At 35.0% G+C, this 16,685-nt stretch overlaps 2 protein-coding genes and 1 non-coding gene across 3 annotated transcripts; all 3 read left to right on the top strand.

Annotated features, from left to right (window-relative positions):
* Nucleotides 1-813: 813 nt before the first annotated feature.
* Nucleotides 814-2,072, top strand: LOC108820292 (mitogen-activated protein kinase kinase kinase 20-like). Its single transcript, XM_018593255.2, has one exon. The coding sequence runs from the start codon at nt 856-858 to the stop codon at nt 1,954-1,956; it is 1,101 nt and encodes a 366-aa protein (XP_018448757.2). The 5' UTR covers nt 814-855; the 3' UTR covers nt 1,957-2,072.
* A 1,143-nt stretch (nt 2,073-3,215) lies between these two features.
* LOC108823079 (uncharacterized) lies at nt 3,216-7,539 on the top strand. The gene is made up of 15 exons (XM_056991559.1): nt 3,216-3,385; nt 3,634-3,839; nt 3,954-4,090; nt 4,193-4,303; nt 4,407-4,508; nt 4,651-4,756; nt 4,845-5,214; nt 5,297-5,378; nt 5,444-5,537; nt 5,709-5,805; nt 6,021-6,114; nt 6,427-6,499; nt 6,787-6,960; nt 7,049-7,171; nt 7,253-7,539. The coding sequence occupies exons 1-15, from the start codon at nt 3,370-3,372 to the stop codon at nt 7,415-7,417; spliced, it is 1,950 nt and encodes a 649-aa protein (XP_056847539.1). The 5' UTR covers nt 3,216-3,369; the 3' UTR covers nt 7,418-7,539.
* Nucleotides 7,540-10,230: 2,691 nt separating this feature from the next.
* LOC130499354 (small nucleolar RNA R71) lies at nt 10,231-10,335 on the top strand. The gene has a single exon (XR_008938232.1). It is a non-coding gene; the product is annotated as a small nucleolar RNA R71 (small nucleolar RNA).
* The last annotated feature ends 6,350 nt before the right edge of the window (nt 10,336-16,685 follow it).

Raw genomic sequence — 16,685 nt, 5'->3', positions numbered from 1 at the left:
TTTTGTTTATTATTATTGAATCAAGACTGAATGGATGAATAAATATTAAAAATATGATTTATATATTTAAGAAACTAGTTTATATAATTTAAAATAAATATATATTTAAAGGTATGATTTATAAATTAATTATTATTATTATTAAGTATATCTAAAACAATATCCAAATACGTTTTTGACAACGAACAATAATAAGGAAAGGTAAATACAAAACTTAGTCTTTTTTTTTTTTAGCAAAACTTAAAACAGTCTAGTTAGCCAAACTTTCATCCGAACCTACATGGATCATTGATAACGGTACGCTCCGGGTACTACATGAGAAATTGTTTGCTCGAGTTATCAAAAAAAAAGAATAAAATTTATATTGGTATATGTAAGTTTATTTTTAAAGAGGAAATTTGAAAACAATTGTTTGTGGTCTTTTGTTCTTTTTTGTTTTTTAATTGTAATTGTTTATATTTCGGATTAAAAAGCTTAAATAAGTATTATTTACTTCGATTTACTAAAACTATTAAATTGTTTTTCTTTATAACTTCTAAATTGTTTATTGTTTTGACTGAACTTTAATGCCAAAAAAGGAAATCAAAGGATTTTCCTTTTTTCAATCTTTTGGCGGTGCTTTGAATTTCCTTTTTTGAGTGTCAGAAAAGGAAATTGTTAATTCAATAATTTCCTTTTCCCGTGTGTGCCGAAATCTATAAAAAGACTGTCATCTCTTCTCCTTCACTACAATTTGCTTTTCCTTACGTTTTTCTCCGCAAGCGATTCTGTTTTCAAAACCCTAAAAAAGCTTTTGTTTTTTATTCTTTATTTCTCAAAACGCGACTCTCTTTCGAAACCCTAGAAAATCAAAAGATGCAATCATCATCATCATCATCAAACGAAGAGTTCGTAAGGTTTCTAGGAGAAGGCTCCTTCGGCAGCGTTAATCTCGTCCGCTACTACTCTAACGGCTCTTCCTCTTCCTCTTCCTATCTCTCTGCCGTCAAGACCTCTCACCAAGAAGACTGCGACAGCCTCCAAAGCGAGTTAAAGATTCTTCTCGAACTCAAGGGATACCCCAATATCGTCACGTGTTTCGGAGACTCTCTCCAAGAAGGCTTCAGCGAACTCGGGGAGAGACTCTACAGACTCCAACTCGAGTACGCTTCCGAAGGTAGTCTAACCGCTTTCATGGACAAATACCCCGACAGGAAGCTGCCGGAGCCCTTGATCAAAGATTTCACGCGGATGATTCTCCGAGGTTTGGTCTCGGTTCACGGCCACGGTTACGTCCATTGTGACATCAAACCAGACAACATACTCGTCTTCCCTCGTCCGAGATCTTCTTACGAGGTCAAGATTTCGGATTTCGGTAACGCGTTGGAGGTGGGAGAGGTTCCTATGTTCTGGGGGAGTGGAGTCCCGTGGGTGGGGACTCCTTTCTACATGGCGCCAAAGTCCGTCCGTTACGGCGTCGTTTACAAGACGTTGGATTTGTGGTCGGTGGGGTGTTTGGTGCTGGAGATGTACACGGGGGTGAGTCCTTGGGAAGGTGTTCGTCTCGATCTTCTAGCGACTCGTCTCCGTTGCGGTGAAGCTCCTGAGATCCCTGAGGGTTTACCTTCCGATGCAAAGGACTTTATCCAAACTTGTTTCTCCAGGGAGCATGAGGAGAGAGGAAGCGCTTATGAGTTGTTGTCTCATCCTTTCTTGCCTCGTTCAGAAGTTGAAGAAAAAGAGAAGGAGGACAAGAAAACAAGAAACTCGTTTCTATTTAAGTTGTTCAGACGAAGAAGTTCCAACAAGAAACCAAGGACAGATGATGCTGTTGTTATTTCAGAGAAGAAGCCTTTGAATTTGAGGTTTTTTCCTACAAAGGCCACACAGTTTAAGAGAGCTTTGAACCAAGTCTTGAGGTTGAAGTTCATGCCTTTGAAGAAATCGACCGACTTTAATTTAGTGTCTGTACATTAAGGTTTAGTAGGTTGTTTTCTGTTCAATGGTATATCTCTTGCTTAGTAGTTTTTGTTTATTGACGTTTAGGATCACTGTGTAGTTTCATTGATGTTTGGTATGTATCTGAGGTCTCAAATCAGTATGTTACGAAAGTGTAACTGTTAATAAAGTTCTTTTCAATCTGAATTGCTCACTATACAGAGTTCTTTCCTCTGCAAACTCCAGTCTTAATCTTTTTACCGTGATAAGCAATTGAAAAGCATCTTTTTTTACTCTGAGAATTCTAATACATTTTTTGAGGAAACTTCATTAGCTTATCTATCATCTTCAACTAAACAAACCAATATCAGAACAGGCTTTACGACCAAACAACGCAGTTCTCTTAATTGGAAAAAATTAATCTCAGGTTTGCTCGGTCGATATGTGTTATTTCATATGCAGATATAGAGCCATGAACCTTTGAGCAACACCTCGGTGAAGCTGTTTTCATGAGATGGTATTCAAACTGCTTCAAGATAAAGAACATAAAGGTAGCACATGTTGAGGAATGCCTTAGGCTAACATAGCAGGTGGCCTTGAGACTACCAAAAATCACAGATCCAATGATGATAAACTAGAGCTACTTTGACTACTCCATTATATCTCAATCTTATGGATCATACAAGTGGATCACTTTAGAATCATTGCATAGATACTTAACAGCTGCAGAGGTAACTAACGTTCCACAAACTGCTTCGACGAGGTTCTTTCCTGCGTATCTGATTGGAAGTCTTCTGCCTTTTTAGTTTAAAACATTGCATCGGCAACAGCTACAGGTGAACCATTGCATCAGCTTTGATCCATATCTCTAGCATATTAGCAATGTACACTAAAACACACAAAAAAATAGTAATCGTAGCATTGTCTCAGTTCGTTTTAGGCACAAGATGTATTTATAAAAAAATTTATATTTATTAGGCATAATTTGACCAATCAAATTACATAGATGTATTTATATTGGTTTAGTATAATTAATCCATATTTAAATAATAATTTGTTGATATATATTTTTTTAATTTTCGTATTTTCAGATAAAACTATTTTTATTATGAAACAAAAAAGAGAAATTATTTTTGTGTAAATCATTTTTGCAAAATCCTAAGATTTTTTTTTTTTTTTTTTTTTGACTAAAAACCAAAAAGGATCATCCTGCGTTTCGAAACCGTGACATGTTTGATCATAAAAATGCCTTTGGCCACTGGGTGCAAAAAATCATAGAATATTGCAGGGAAAGAAGCAAACAAAGGACATTGGCAGTGGGATGAGTTAAAGGTACTTTTCGGGCACGAGTAAAACAAAAGCGGGAGGTTACTACGTACGTGTTAAAAGCCTTCAGAAAAAAATCTCCAACAACGCGATCCTTTCTCCTCTCCTCAAGAAGAAGCAATTCAAATGGACAGCAACAATGGTACGATTCAATTCTCCCTTTTCTCGAGTTCCTTCGTTGCTTGCTCCGTCTGCGATTTGAAAAAAAATGTGGAATCAGTCTGAGAAAGGGATTTGGGAAGTCAGTTTACACAAATTTCGTTCTTATTTAACTCTTTATCTAAGTGGAAATTAGGTTTCAGTATCTGGGAATTTTATATTCTTTATAGATCAATAAAGTTAAGACGAAATCTAAAGTAATTTATAAAAAAAGGTAATTTAACTGTGCAGGGGGGCCTCAAGAGATGAGTGTGCCTGTAGAAGGGGTTGCTGGTGGAGGCACAGCTTATGGGTTTAACGACGGTGGTCTTAATTCAGAACCTCTTCAACAATCTACCGATCCCACTGAGGTTCCTACTTCCGATTTGGTTCACGTCTGGTGTATGCCCAATTCTGTTAACGTCGGTTCCCAAGAAACCCCTCGTCCTCTTGAGACTGTAAACCCCTTTCTTCTATCCTACTGTTTCTTATATTGAACTAGTTTGTATTGAATAGATTCTAGTTTACCTATCTTGTTCATTTTTCCATGTGATTTTTGTGTGTTTCTACAGATAAATCTTTTGGCAGCTAGAAACGAGAGGGAAAGTTTTCAGATTGCCATGCGTCCCAAAGTTTCTTGGGCTGCCTCTACCCCTTCGGGGAGTGTTCAGATTCAGTGCAGTGACTTATGCTCTTCAGCTGGTGATAGGTGAGCCTTTTGGTACCTCCTTCCCTTTTCTTCAATGTATAGTTTCGCTTTTCTCCCTTTCATCTGCTCTGCATATGATTGTTTTCTTCCTTTCAACGACAGATTGGTTGTTGGGCAGTCTCTAAAGTTGCGGAGAGTAGTGCCTGTCCTAGGTGTTCCTGACGCTCTCGTGCCTCTTGATTTGCCTGTTACTCAACTTAGCTTACTTCCAGGGTACTACCACTCGCTAATCTTTTTTTTTTTGTTTTCTGATATGTGGAGCACTGATGTCTTAATTCGTCAAGACTGACATAGTCTCGGATGGTTCATACTGTAGAGAAACAAGTGTGATTTGGGTCTCAATAGACGTTCCTAATGGGCAGCCTCCTGGTCAATATGAAGGAGAGATCATTGTTTCTGCAATGAAAACAGATGGAGGGTGAGTCTCCCTCTGTATATCTTTTCTTTTATCTACTTCAGGATGCTCACATCTCTGCTTGGTTTCATTGTGTCTTGTAAAAATGAGAGGTTGTTTCTCATGGATTTTACACGCTGATGCCCATATTTGTGGTTGGTTACAGCTGTTCTGATAACTTGGGAAAGCATGAGAAGGATCAGCTATGTCTGGAACTTAAGAACTGTCTCGATATTATGGAACCAATAGAAGGGAAACCCATGGACGAAGTGGTAATATTTTCAGTTTGATTCTGTTTTGTTGAGCTCGTCCCTTGATAAAATATTTTACTTTGTCAGTAATCTGCAGCTTGTCTTTTAGGTAGAAAGAATAAAATGTGCAAGTTCATCATTAAGAAGAATTCTCTTCTCTCCATCATTTGCGGAGTTCATTTCTACAAATGGATCCTCTGATATGATGGAAGAAGATGTTGTGTCAAACCTTGCAGTACGTATAAAGCTAAGATTGACAGTTTGGGAATTTATTATTCCAGTGACTCCATCACTCCCTGCTGTCATTGGCGTCTCTGATACTGTAATCGAGGATCGTTTTGGTGTTGAACATGGAAGTGAAAAGTGGTACGAGAAACTGGATCTTCATTTCAAGTGGCTTCTTCAGTACCGGATCAGTCCATACTTCTGCAAGTGGGGTGAAAATATGCGTGTCTTGACATACACCTCACCATGGCCTGGTATTGCTAATCCTCTTTTTATTTGTCTATCACCATCTGTATAAGTTTTTTTTCATTTGCATTCCGCTTTTTGGTTTTGCAGCCGATCATCCGAAGACTGATGAATATTTCTCTGATCCAAGGCTTGCTGCTTATGCAGTACCTTATAGACAAGTCATAGCAGGGTATGCATGTGTTGTCCCAGTCAAACTGTAGGTACCCAAACTAACTATTGTTGATGTACAAGCAGGGATGATTCAAGAGAAATTTACCTGCGGAAAGAAGTTGAGATACTGAGGAGTAAACCCCACTGGAATAAAGCTTACTTTTACTTGTGGGATGAGGTATCTTAGTCTTTCAATCATTTTTTTTTCCTACTGATTATCAATAGGCTGATGTGGTGTCTCTTAGCATTTCTGTATCTCATGTTCCACCATCGGTGTAATTGATGTGTTCTTTTAGCTAAAATTTACTTATTGACACAGCTTTCTTATTATCATTCGAAAATTTGGCAGCCATTGAATATGGATCACTTTCATAACGTTCGCAAGATGGCTAGTGAAATTTACGCCTATGCCCCGGATGCTCGTGTTTTGACTACTTACTACTGTGGTATGATTCCCTTTTTGTGGAATTTAAATGTGTTAGTTAATTACTTATCTGTTTCTCGATTTTGCTTACTTTTTTTCTCACACTATGTGATTGTTCAGCCCATAATATTTATTCACACACTTGTCATGTTGGTCCAGTGGTTGTCTGATATGTTTCATTACAGCACTTACTAGCTACTTAGAAATTTAATTTAATAATATTACTCTTATTTGTAGGTCCGGGTGATGCGCCTCTTGCACCAACGCCCTTTGAATCTTTTGTCAAAGTTCCAAATCTGCTTCGACCCCATACTCAGATATACTGCACAAGGTAATTGCGCATGCACATTCTCTTAGGTGGCAGTGATTTGATCATTTAGAAAAATTGCCTTCTCTTACCTCTCACAAATCAATCAAAAAGTCACCTTTTTGAGCAAATACATTTTTGATCTTAAAATTGCCTACCGTATCACTCCGATTATCTATTTGGATAGACATGCATGCGTGTAAGTTTATTATGTTATTCTATGAGTTAGGATTTTAAAGATGCGTTTTCAGGAATATTTAGAGAAATCTGTTTTCAAGGAGTCTATCGTTGCCTTAATCCCGCAACTCAAGTCTTAAAATATGGTTTAATATTCAGTGAGTGGGTGCTTGGTAACCGGGAAGATTTGGTGAAGGATATTGTTGAGGGTTTGCAGTTAGAGAATCGTGAGGTAAGCTCTCCATCATCCTTGTCTACCCTAGACTCGATGTGGTTTGATACATCTAATCAATTGCGTAACTGAATAGAAATTAGTACTTAAGTATAGACATTGGTCGATTCAACCATACGCAATACAGTTAATTAGTTATCATAAGCTCTCAAAAAGTCCACACATGTATACATCTTGCATTAGTAAAACCGAGATTATCATAATCAGCTAAGGCATCTTAATGCTAATCTTGTGTGGTTGTATATGTATGTATTAGCAATAAAGAGGAATTCTCATGATGGGTGCAGGAATGGTGGACATATATATGCCTTGGACCTACAGATCCTCACCCAAATTGGCACTTAGGGATGCGTGGGACACAGCACCGTGCAGTGATGTGGCGTGTGTGGAAAGAAGGTGGAACCGGGTTCTTGTACTGGGGTGCGAACTGCTATGAGAAGGCAACCGTCCCGAGCGCTGAGGTTCGTTTGACCTATATGGTTCCTTTTGTAAATGTTTCTTGATTGATTGCTTCAGGAAGTTATACAAAGTAACCAAATGTATCTGTAGGTAAGGTTTAGACGCGGTCTTCCTCCTGGTGATGGCGTTCTTTACTATCCCGGTGAAGTTTTCTCATCATCCTCAGAGCCAGTTGCTTCACTTAGGCTAGAGCGTCTTCTTAGTGGCTTGCAGGTATGGCTGCTTTTAAGCTTTTAGTTACCAACCAGAAAGAAAGAAAGAACGAATTGTGTTTAAATTGATGTAATGGAACAGGATTATGAGTACTTGAAGCTGTACGAGTCAAAATACGGAAGAGAGGAAGCAATGGGGCTACTGGAGAAGACAGGGGTGTACATGGGGCCTGAGCGATATACTTTGGAACATAGACCAATCGATGTACTGCGGGGAGAAGTGTACAACGCATGTAGACCTTCTTAGAGTAACGTTATTGAGAACGTTTTTGTATCTACTACCTATACACACGCTCCCTCGATTACGCCTACTTTATATAATACATAGAACATAAGTACAGATATAAATTTACCCTAAAATTTGTCATTTATTTACAAATCCATGCCACTTAAATTCATTTGAGTAATATAATAGTCTTTTGATATTAAAAAAACAAATTAATTGAGTTTTAAACATTTTTGTCTTTTCATAATTTAATAAAGAAAATCTAAATTAAATGCAAAACAAATTTAGTTCCTTAATTCTGTAACTAATTTAGATGCTGAAGGCAGAGAGAAGGGAACCATACTTACACAGACTTGCATTTTGAGATCTGGACGAGGAATTCGATCAAGTGTATTTCAAGCCCTACGACAAGTGAGTCAAGTATGTTATGTTCCACGCCAGTTTTGGATCCTACAAGCATATATGTTATTCGCAGATCAATCTATTTTGGCTTTTCCATGTTGTACAATCTGCAATCAATAGCTGAAAGAATGGTCACTGTGGCACCAGTTAGATGGTTTGTTCCAAAGAAATATCTTCATTCCCAACAAATTTTGATTCAATAAAACTGACTCATAACTGACTCAAAAAAAAAGATAAGTTAGTTAATTATGAAGACCCTTCTCCAGATTTACTTTACAACGTTTCTGTGGTGAAAATAAATCAGAGAGAATGTGTAAACAATAATAAACTTTCCTTTGGTCAAGATACTTACCTGGGTAGATCAGGTTCTCTACAAAAATTATGAGTGCTCCATTGTCAGATTTTGGCATGGAGCGGTCGCTCCTTTTAGAGGGCAAAGTGCTCTGTTTGTGACATCCATAATTTTGAAGTATCTGGGGTTTTCCTGATTTTTGACTTGAAACTCAATAAACTAAAACAAAAAATAAGCAAAAAAAAATCATAATGATTTTTACACTAACCAGTGGGTTGTCTCCCACTAAGCTCTTGGTCACTAGCTTGACTTGCTGATAGGGCTCAATCGGGTTAAGCATGTGGGCTTGTGCCAAAACAGGCTCCACAATCAAACAGATTCAGCTTCAGAACTCCGCTCAACAACCCTTTCACAGCAGTTTTTCCTTTCTCTTTCAGCTCATGTGTGAGGATAACTGTAACTCTAGAGAAAGGTTTAGAGATACCTTTACATTTTACCTCATATTCAATGGATTTCTCATCACACATGTGAGATATCAAAGTCATTGTATGATCATTCTTGACCATTTCTTCTGGACTTTATCTTTCACATTCTTTTTGAGTTTTTTGGTATCAGTATGAGGATTTTCATTCAATACTTCTTTGATCTGACTCTTATCACCAAGCTTCTTCTTAGGAACAATTTTCAGCTGTTCTCCACTAACCATTGAGATGCAAGAGGCATATAGGATGAGAGATCTAGTTGGACAGCCTTAAAGAAAACCTTCTTGTTGATGTTGGAGAAGGAGACTCTCTTATTAGGCATAAATGATTGTCCCCACTGTAGCCATAAATGACCTTCAAAAGAGCAAATACATTTTATAATTTTTCTCATCTCAACAACCAGAAATTCAGTATGAAGGATATAATCCTCTACTTTGACAGGAATGTTGCGAATGGTACCATAAAGGACTGTTGTGGAATAGTTTGCAAAAGCTAGAGTCAACTGAGAAGGCTCAACATCCACAATGGCCAACTCGTCTACAATCGCCTTTGAGACAAGATTCACACTAGAACTGAAGTCAAAAAGAGCTTCCTTAAATTCCATTCCACAGATGAAACATGGAAAAGCAAATTTCCAGGGTCTTCAACCTTAGGCAATAGCTTAAGTGATAGTGTCATTTTTTCAGTAAAGAGTGCCTTCCTCTTGAGTTTCTCTACAACTCTTTGAAGAACATATGCAATGGGTGAATCTCTTAAGCATGTTCAAATCAGATCTTTTTAGGAAGTCTTATCACCATCTTCTTAAATCCAGCCAGCTGCTCTGTACTAATGTGATCCATCAGATGTATAGTTGAAACTGGATAGGAAACCTTAGGAACATAGACCCGAGCAGGTGGATTCTCATCAGGTTCGTTAGGAGCAGTCGCTTCGGAAGGGAGTGATCGCTCATGAACCTGTTCCTTATCTCTTTTTTTAATATTTTCCAGGAACGTTTTTGCTGAAAATTGCAGCCCTTTTTTCATTTTCCCCTCAACTGCATCAACATACTCTCGTCTGGAATTTTTCTCCAATTTTTCTGGTAGAGTTCCTTGTGATCTCATGATCTCTTCGGCAGTTTCAACAATCTGAAACTCAAGCACCTTCACATGAGTTTTGCTTCAAACTTACTATTAATATCATTGTACATGCCACCCAATTTGGTACTGCGCTCAATATTTTTCTGGTGCATTGCATTTAAATTATCTTTCTGACTTTGGACTAGCATTTGCTGCCTTTGGACTAGCTTCTGCATGAGAATATTTAGCTCACCCATAGAATCGCTTTCAGGAGCTTGGAATGAGGCTGGGGATGCTTCTTGGAAAGTATCCAAAGGCTGATCCTTCTGCAATCCACCTTGAAATATATGACATAAAGCATTATCTCCTGTGTCCTCACAAAATTTAACACTTCTCTGATTTCGCTTCAGCATCAAGTCATCTGCCGCATTCAACTCATTCTCATGACATCTATTTCTAGAGCTTGCAGCCAAGTTCTCTATTAACTGATACGCTCTTTCCTTAGTCTGAGTCGTGAAGCTTCCATTACTTGCAGCATCAAGGAGATTTTGGTAGTCCCAACTAACTCCATCCTAAAATATGTCAAGAATCTTCTCATCCGAAAAACCATGGTGAGGACAGTGCGTGCGATAGTCCTTGAATCTCTGCCATGCCTCATAAAAAGGCTCCTCTAAATGCTGATGAAAGTGGTGATTTTTTTCTCATTACAGCTGTCTTAGACCTAGTGTAGAAGTGGTTTAGAAAAGTAGATCTAGACTTTTCCCATGTAGTCAAAAACCCAGGCGGCAGCAACTTCAGCTATATAAAAGCCTTGCCTGCTAGAGAAAAAGGAAATAGCTTACAAGCTACAAATTCAGGAGGTACTCCACTCATGCAGATAGTGCTGCCTATCGCCTCTAAATTCTTAAGATGATCTATCGGATTCTCATCAGCTGAACCATGGAACGAGTTCTGATCCACCAATTCGATCAGATAAGGTTTGATTCTAAACTCTTCTCTCTCAACAGCTGGTAGATATACATGAGATCTGTTCTGACAGAAGACAGTAGATTTGTGAGCATCTCCAATTGCTCGTTTTTGTTATGGCTGTTGTTGTCGTTGGAGCTGCTGAATTTGCTGTTCCATCCTCTGAATCGCACCAGCTACATGACCAATACCAGCCATGTTGTCGATTTCTTCGCCTATGATGGCTGTATTTGATTTATGTTCTTTCTCGTTAATCCTTCCCTACCTTGCTAGTTCCTGGTTCAACACCTGAAACACACAAGAGAATAAGAATTTTTCACTAGTTATTAGACTAAAATTCAATCTCTGAAACAAAGGTAACACAAATGGTCCCTGGCAACGGTGTCAAATTGTTATTACGTGTACATGCACACCAATTAATCTAACATGCACACTACCACAATCAAATGGTATGTCGATGTAGCACTTTAGGATCGAATCCACAGAGATCAACAGTTATACTAGGTTCTTTCAGAGTGAAATAAATTAGCTAAGACAAAGCAATTTGGTTGATGATTTATGTAACTTAAGTAACTAAACAGCAGGATGAGAATGATGTAAAATCAGGGAGATAACGCACTAGGTCCAGGGTGATGATTTCTGCAATGTAATGATCATGAGCCAAACATCTATTCAAGGAACTAAGAAAAACCCGTCTCGAACTCAGATAACAAAGCAAGATTAACCAACTTTTGTGGCATCAACCCATTTATCAAGCAGACCTACAATCTAGACTTTCGTTTGATTCAGAGAATGAAGATAAATATTATGATCAGATTCGATATGTTCACAATTTTCCTTAGCATTGACTCTCGTTGGTTAAGGACAAATTGTCATCTTTGTTTTAGTCTGTTCATTCTCTATTGAGATATTATAGATATTCAATTTAATAGTTCACGAAACATAGTGAAACATACAACAAAAACTGAGTTTCAATATAAAAGAACAAGCAAAAATTGTTAGTACTCTACGAAAAGCATGTGTTTGAATAACAACCATTCATTATTTTAGGAATGTTAATATTTCAACCCATTTATACTACTTTACATCCTTTATCAAATATTTAAATTCTATATATATATATATTCTATAAATAAAGAAAATTATAACTTAGTGAAACTATGTTAAAAAATTAGTTTTAGTTTATACAGGTGTTTAATAATTCCGAGAATTCTAAAAGCATAATATAATTTACTATAATTTATATTTATTTATATTTCAAAAGTTTTAAATATACTATAACCAATAGAAGATTGAAAAAAATAAAACTTACATAGAAGATTAAGAGTATAACGCCTTCGGTCCTCCATAGGATCAGACAGACTTCCTATGGACAAGCATAGTCGATGTTCAGTCGAACCATCGACTCGGATTCTCCATAGACGTGGTTAAGAGGTCGAGTCTGAAACTTGGGTAGTTTCCACGACCAGAAACAAGATCCCATTTAGCTATGGATAATGTAATAAGCTTAAGAATATTGTATGTAGCTGAGGTTAGCTCAGTGTAATATAGGCTAGCTCGACTAGCTGAGGCAATCAGGTTTAGTAGTGAGGTAGTTGGGGACGGCCACGCAAGGACCGGTGGGTTTGTTTGGTGGTGATCGAGTGGTTTGGCAGTTAGGTGTTATACTACAACAAAATGTTACGAACTCCGATAAAAGTTACCAAAAATTGAGTTCTCAGAAAATCTGCTGATGGTTGATTGAGAAAATAACGAGGACTTGTTGAATTCATCAGAAAGTTGAAGGATTTTTTCCGACAAAAAAATGTTTCTCGGAAACTTGTCATTGAAGTTCTCGGAATATTGTCGGATTATACCGACATATAAGATTTCTCAGAAACTTGTCGTTGAATTTCTCGGGTTATACCGATATATAAAATTTCTCGGTACTTTGTCGGAGTTGTCATCGGGAAATAGACACTAATAAAGTAAACTTTATTGCGATGAGTTCGCATAATATACTAATCTTTTAAATGCTAATATCTTTCTTTCTAATCCACCTGTGTGGTCCATGCATTTATGTAATATATATTTATATAAAATAACATACCTCTATTTTTATACTCTGCTTTTCTTTTCTTCCACATCCCACATACCTCCGTCGAAGAATATATCTGTTTTTGTTTTGGCATCAACGATCAGATCATTGTTTTCCTTTTCTTCTCCTATTTCCTTCTTCCCCTTCTCTCTTTCTTTGTGTCTTTCAGATCTGTGAATTTGTTTTGCTAAGTAAGATCTGTAAATCGGTCGAAACACCACCACCACTCAACTCACGACTGCCGTCATCACCGCAATTATTTTCACTGCTGTTGGCTCAACTGCACCTTCTTGTCATACATATTTAATAGTAACTCAATATTTTTTGACAAGAGTAGTTCCATATTATTTTTTATTTATATTTCATTATTAATTTATTTAAAAACATAAATTTCTTGGAAATTTATCGAAAATATATTCCCGAGGTTCCTCGGAATGTTCCAATATATATTTGACAAAGATCTCGGACATTACTAGTAATATGAATGTACCGACATTTTTCCGAGATTTCCGGCGCCCAAACTCAGACTAAATTTGATTGTCGGAAAATAATAGGAAATACTCTATACATAGAAACTTCTAAACTAATATCGATTTCAGATATTATGCATTATTCTTGTAGTGTTAGGGTTAGGGTGATTCGAGTTAAAAGTATTAGGTTAGGTGAGGTCTTAGCATACGGCTGTTGAGGTTTACACTTGGGACAGTTATGGACAAGAATTCAAGAGTGGATGGATGAGCTTAGGCTATAGGTGGGTGTGTGTCAGCCAAATTTGAGTCGAAGGTATTCCCAAACCCTAAAATTTATTTTTTTCCCAAAAAAATATTTTTTAACTTTTCAGAATGTATTAAAAATAATGTCGTTTTTACCGAATTTATCAAAACGATGTCGTTTTGGATAAATTATGTAAAATAAAAATTAAAAATAATTCATTAACTCTAAAAAATAATTTTTATATACATATATAAGTACGATTTGTAGAGTTTATGTAGTATAAATTTAAATTTTACTTAATTTTATCCAAAATAACGTCATTCTGATAAATTAACAAATAACTAACACATTTGACGATCAATGTATATATATAAGAACGATTTTGAGAGTTTTTGTAGTAATTTAAAATTTTTGCATAATTTATCCAACATGACGTTGTTTTGATAAATTAACGGATGACTAAAACTTTTGACGGTCAATATATATAAGATCGTTTGTGAGAGTTCATGTTGCATTTTTAATTTTGATTTTACATAATTTATCCAAAATGATATATTTTTGATAAATTAACGCTTGACTAATACCTTTAACGGTATATATATATATATATATAAGCACGATTTTGAGAGTTCATGTAATATTTCTAAATTTGTTTTTAGTTTAAATATGAAATATGCATTAATATAAAGTTGGGAATGAAAAGGCACAACACATAAAGTTCATTTAGTATTTTTGAAATTTTTTTCTTTTTCAGTATGAAACATGCATTACTACAAAGTCTGAGAAGAAAAAGGCACGATGTATATAGTTCAGGTTGAAAGAGGATATTTTCCCTGAATATGGTGTGTTTCTAGCTACATATCAGATAAAATCACCTACGGGATCGTTTCTAGAAGTTGTCTCTCTCCAGTGGAATCTCTTGATATCCACTGAATGGTGCATCATAACCCTAAGAACCATCCGCCATGCAAATGTTGTGTAGGCTTAAGGCCTAATTAAGGCCTAAATATGATGTCTTTTCTTGTTGCAGATCAGATAAAACACCTCAGGGCTATTTTCTTACACCCAAGAACGTCTTGCAAGTTATCAAACATCTAGTCCATATTTATATAAATCTAAAGACTTATGGGCTTGAAGATATAGACATCGTAGCCCAATTTTGCATCACTGGAGAACATTAATTGTTCATAATTTTGATTATTTAGGTGTATATATGTTTCATTGTTCATAACTATATATGTATTGAATATATAAGTCAATAAGTGTCATATGTTTACCAAAACAGTTTTATCTGTTTTCACTAGATGTATTTCTAAATTGTTTATCTATGAATTTTCATGATTCTATAAAGTCTAGAATAAAATTAAGTACAAGATATATATAGAAAATAATCTCACAACTATGAATTATCACATATATGTTCCATTAAAAGGGATCTTATTCCACATATTATTTTTTGTTCGTTGTTTCACATTTAGAAATAATATATATGCTGATATTCTACCAATTAAATTTATGCTTATGGTTACTATAAAAACACTAGTCGCACATACAAAATTTACAAGTTAATTCAAATATCAATAGTTCTATTTGTTCTCTCTAGATTACATTTCTTTCTATAAACTAGGTGGTAATATGAAGAACTTTATGGAGTTAATTTCTAAGGTTTTCTTCTTAGTCATACTACTTGTTAGGCCAGGTATTTTTCCACTGATATTAAGTTATACGTATGTAACCAAATCTTCTAATGTATGTTTGTGTGTTATATATTGAAATTTGATTATTTTGTTTAACATAATAAATTATGTTGCATGATAGACTAAGTTTACAATTTTTAACTGGATTAGTTTTTGATAATTGTTTTACAGAGTACAAAAGTTATTCGATATAATATTGAAAACCCATATTTTACATGAAAAATACAATATATAAGAAATTATGAATTTTTTATACAAATGATAAGTTTTATATAAAATATTAAACAAAAAAGCGATTGAAATATATATTTTTTGCAGCAATTATTTTTGTTGTTGTTATTCATAATTACATTTATGGGCATCAGTTTTGAATTCTTATCGAATAATTTTTTATAGGTATGAAGATGGTTAAAGGACAACAAATTTGTCAAGCAAATAGCATAGATTTTAGGGGAATGTGTTTTAAGTGGCGGAATTGCAAACAAGTATGTATGAGTGAAGGTTTTCCTGATGGTCGTTGCAAAGGATTTATCCGAAAATGCGTTTGCATGAAGCCTTGCTTTTTGCACTAAAAATTATTTACTTCGTAAAAGGAAAAAAGATAATAGATATAGTCACTATCAACTTGATTAAATAAAATAGTAGATTACATGTTATGTCCTAAAATCTTAATTCGAAGATGTGATTACTTGCCTTAATCAATATAAAATCCATATTTTTCTTTAGTTAAAAAAATATAAATTAGTAGTAATATCTCTAATATATAAAAGAGACTATTGAAACTATTTTAAGCATGAAGCATAAAAAATAATCAAAAATTACATCATACAAATCAGTCATGTCAGCTTATAAGAAAAAAAGTGAACGGATCACTAATTACAAAAACCATAAGAAAGTCCAAAATCATATTTGTATTCTTGAATCTAGACCCAAAACTATCGCTGTCTCAAGTGCTGGTCTGGAGTCAATTGGAGCCTAGATCGCATCATAAAATAGTTTCCCTTACAAGTATTATTCTTATTTCATTTTAATAATATATTAAAATGTCGAATATAAATATCAATAAAAGTTATTCTTTCTTTTTTTTCATCTTATAAAACTGCTTATCAAACTTGACAAATTAGGCATTTTAGTCCGCTCATTCTCTATTGAGATATTATATATATTCAATTTAATAGTTCACAAAACATAGGTAAACGCACAACAAAATTTTGAGTTCAATATAAAAGAACAAGCAACTAAAATTGAATTGTTAGTACTCTACGAAAAGCATGTGTTTGAATAACAACCATTCATTATTTTAGGAATGTTAACATTTCAACTCTTTTATACTACTTTACATCTTTTATCAAATATTTAAATTCTATATATATATATATGTACATATTATATTACTAAAAATTATAACTTAGTGAAACCAGGTTAAAAAATTAGTTTAATTTATAAAGTCGCTTTATTAATTCTGAGAATTCTAAAAGCATAATATAATTTATTTAATTTAATATAACTTATGTTTATTTATATTTCAAAAATTTAAATATATTATAACCACAGAAGATTGAAAGGATAGAACTTACATAGAAGACTAAGAGTATAACGCCTTC

Source organism: Raphanus sativus, chromosome 8, assembly GCF_000801105.2.
Source record: "Raphanus sativus cultivar WK10039 chromosome 8, ASM80110v3, whole genome shotgun sequence".
In the NCBI taxonomy this organism is placed as follows: Eukaryota; Viridiplantae; Streptophyta; class Magnoliopsida; order Brassicales; family Brassicaceae; genus Raphanus; species Raphanus sativus.
This window is presented reverse-complemented; position numbering and strand designations above follow the sequence as displayed.

Excerpts from the sequence above, each read along its gene's own strand:
- LOC108823079 (XM_056991559.1), top strand. Across the intron at positions 4,091-4,192 it reads TGCTCTTCAGCTGGTGATAG|ATTGGTTGTTGGGCAGTCTC; the intron begins GTGAGCCTTTTG and ends TTTCAACGACAG. Across the intron at positions 5,806-6,020 it reads TTTGACTACTTACTACTGTG|GTCCGGGTGATGCGCCTCTT; the intron begins GTATGATTCCCT and ends TCTTATTTGTAG.
- LOC108820292 (XM_018593255.2), top strand. The coding sequence starts at position 856 with ATGCAATCATCATCATCATCATCAAACGAAGAGTTCGTAAGGTTTCTA.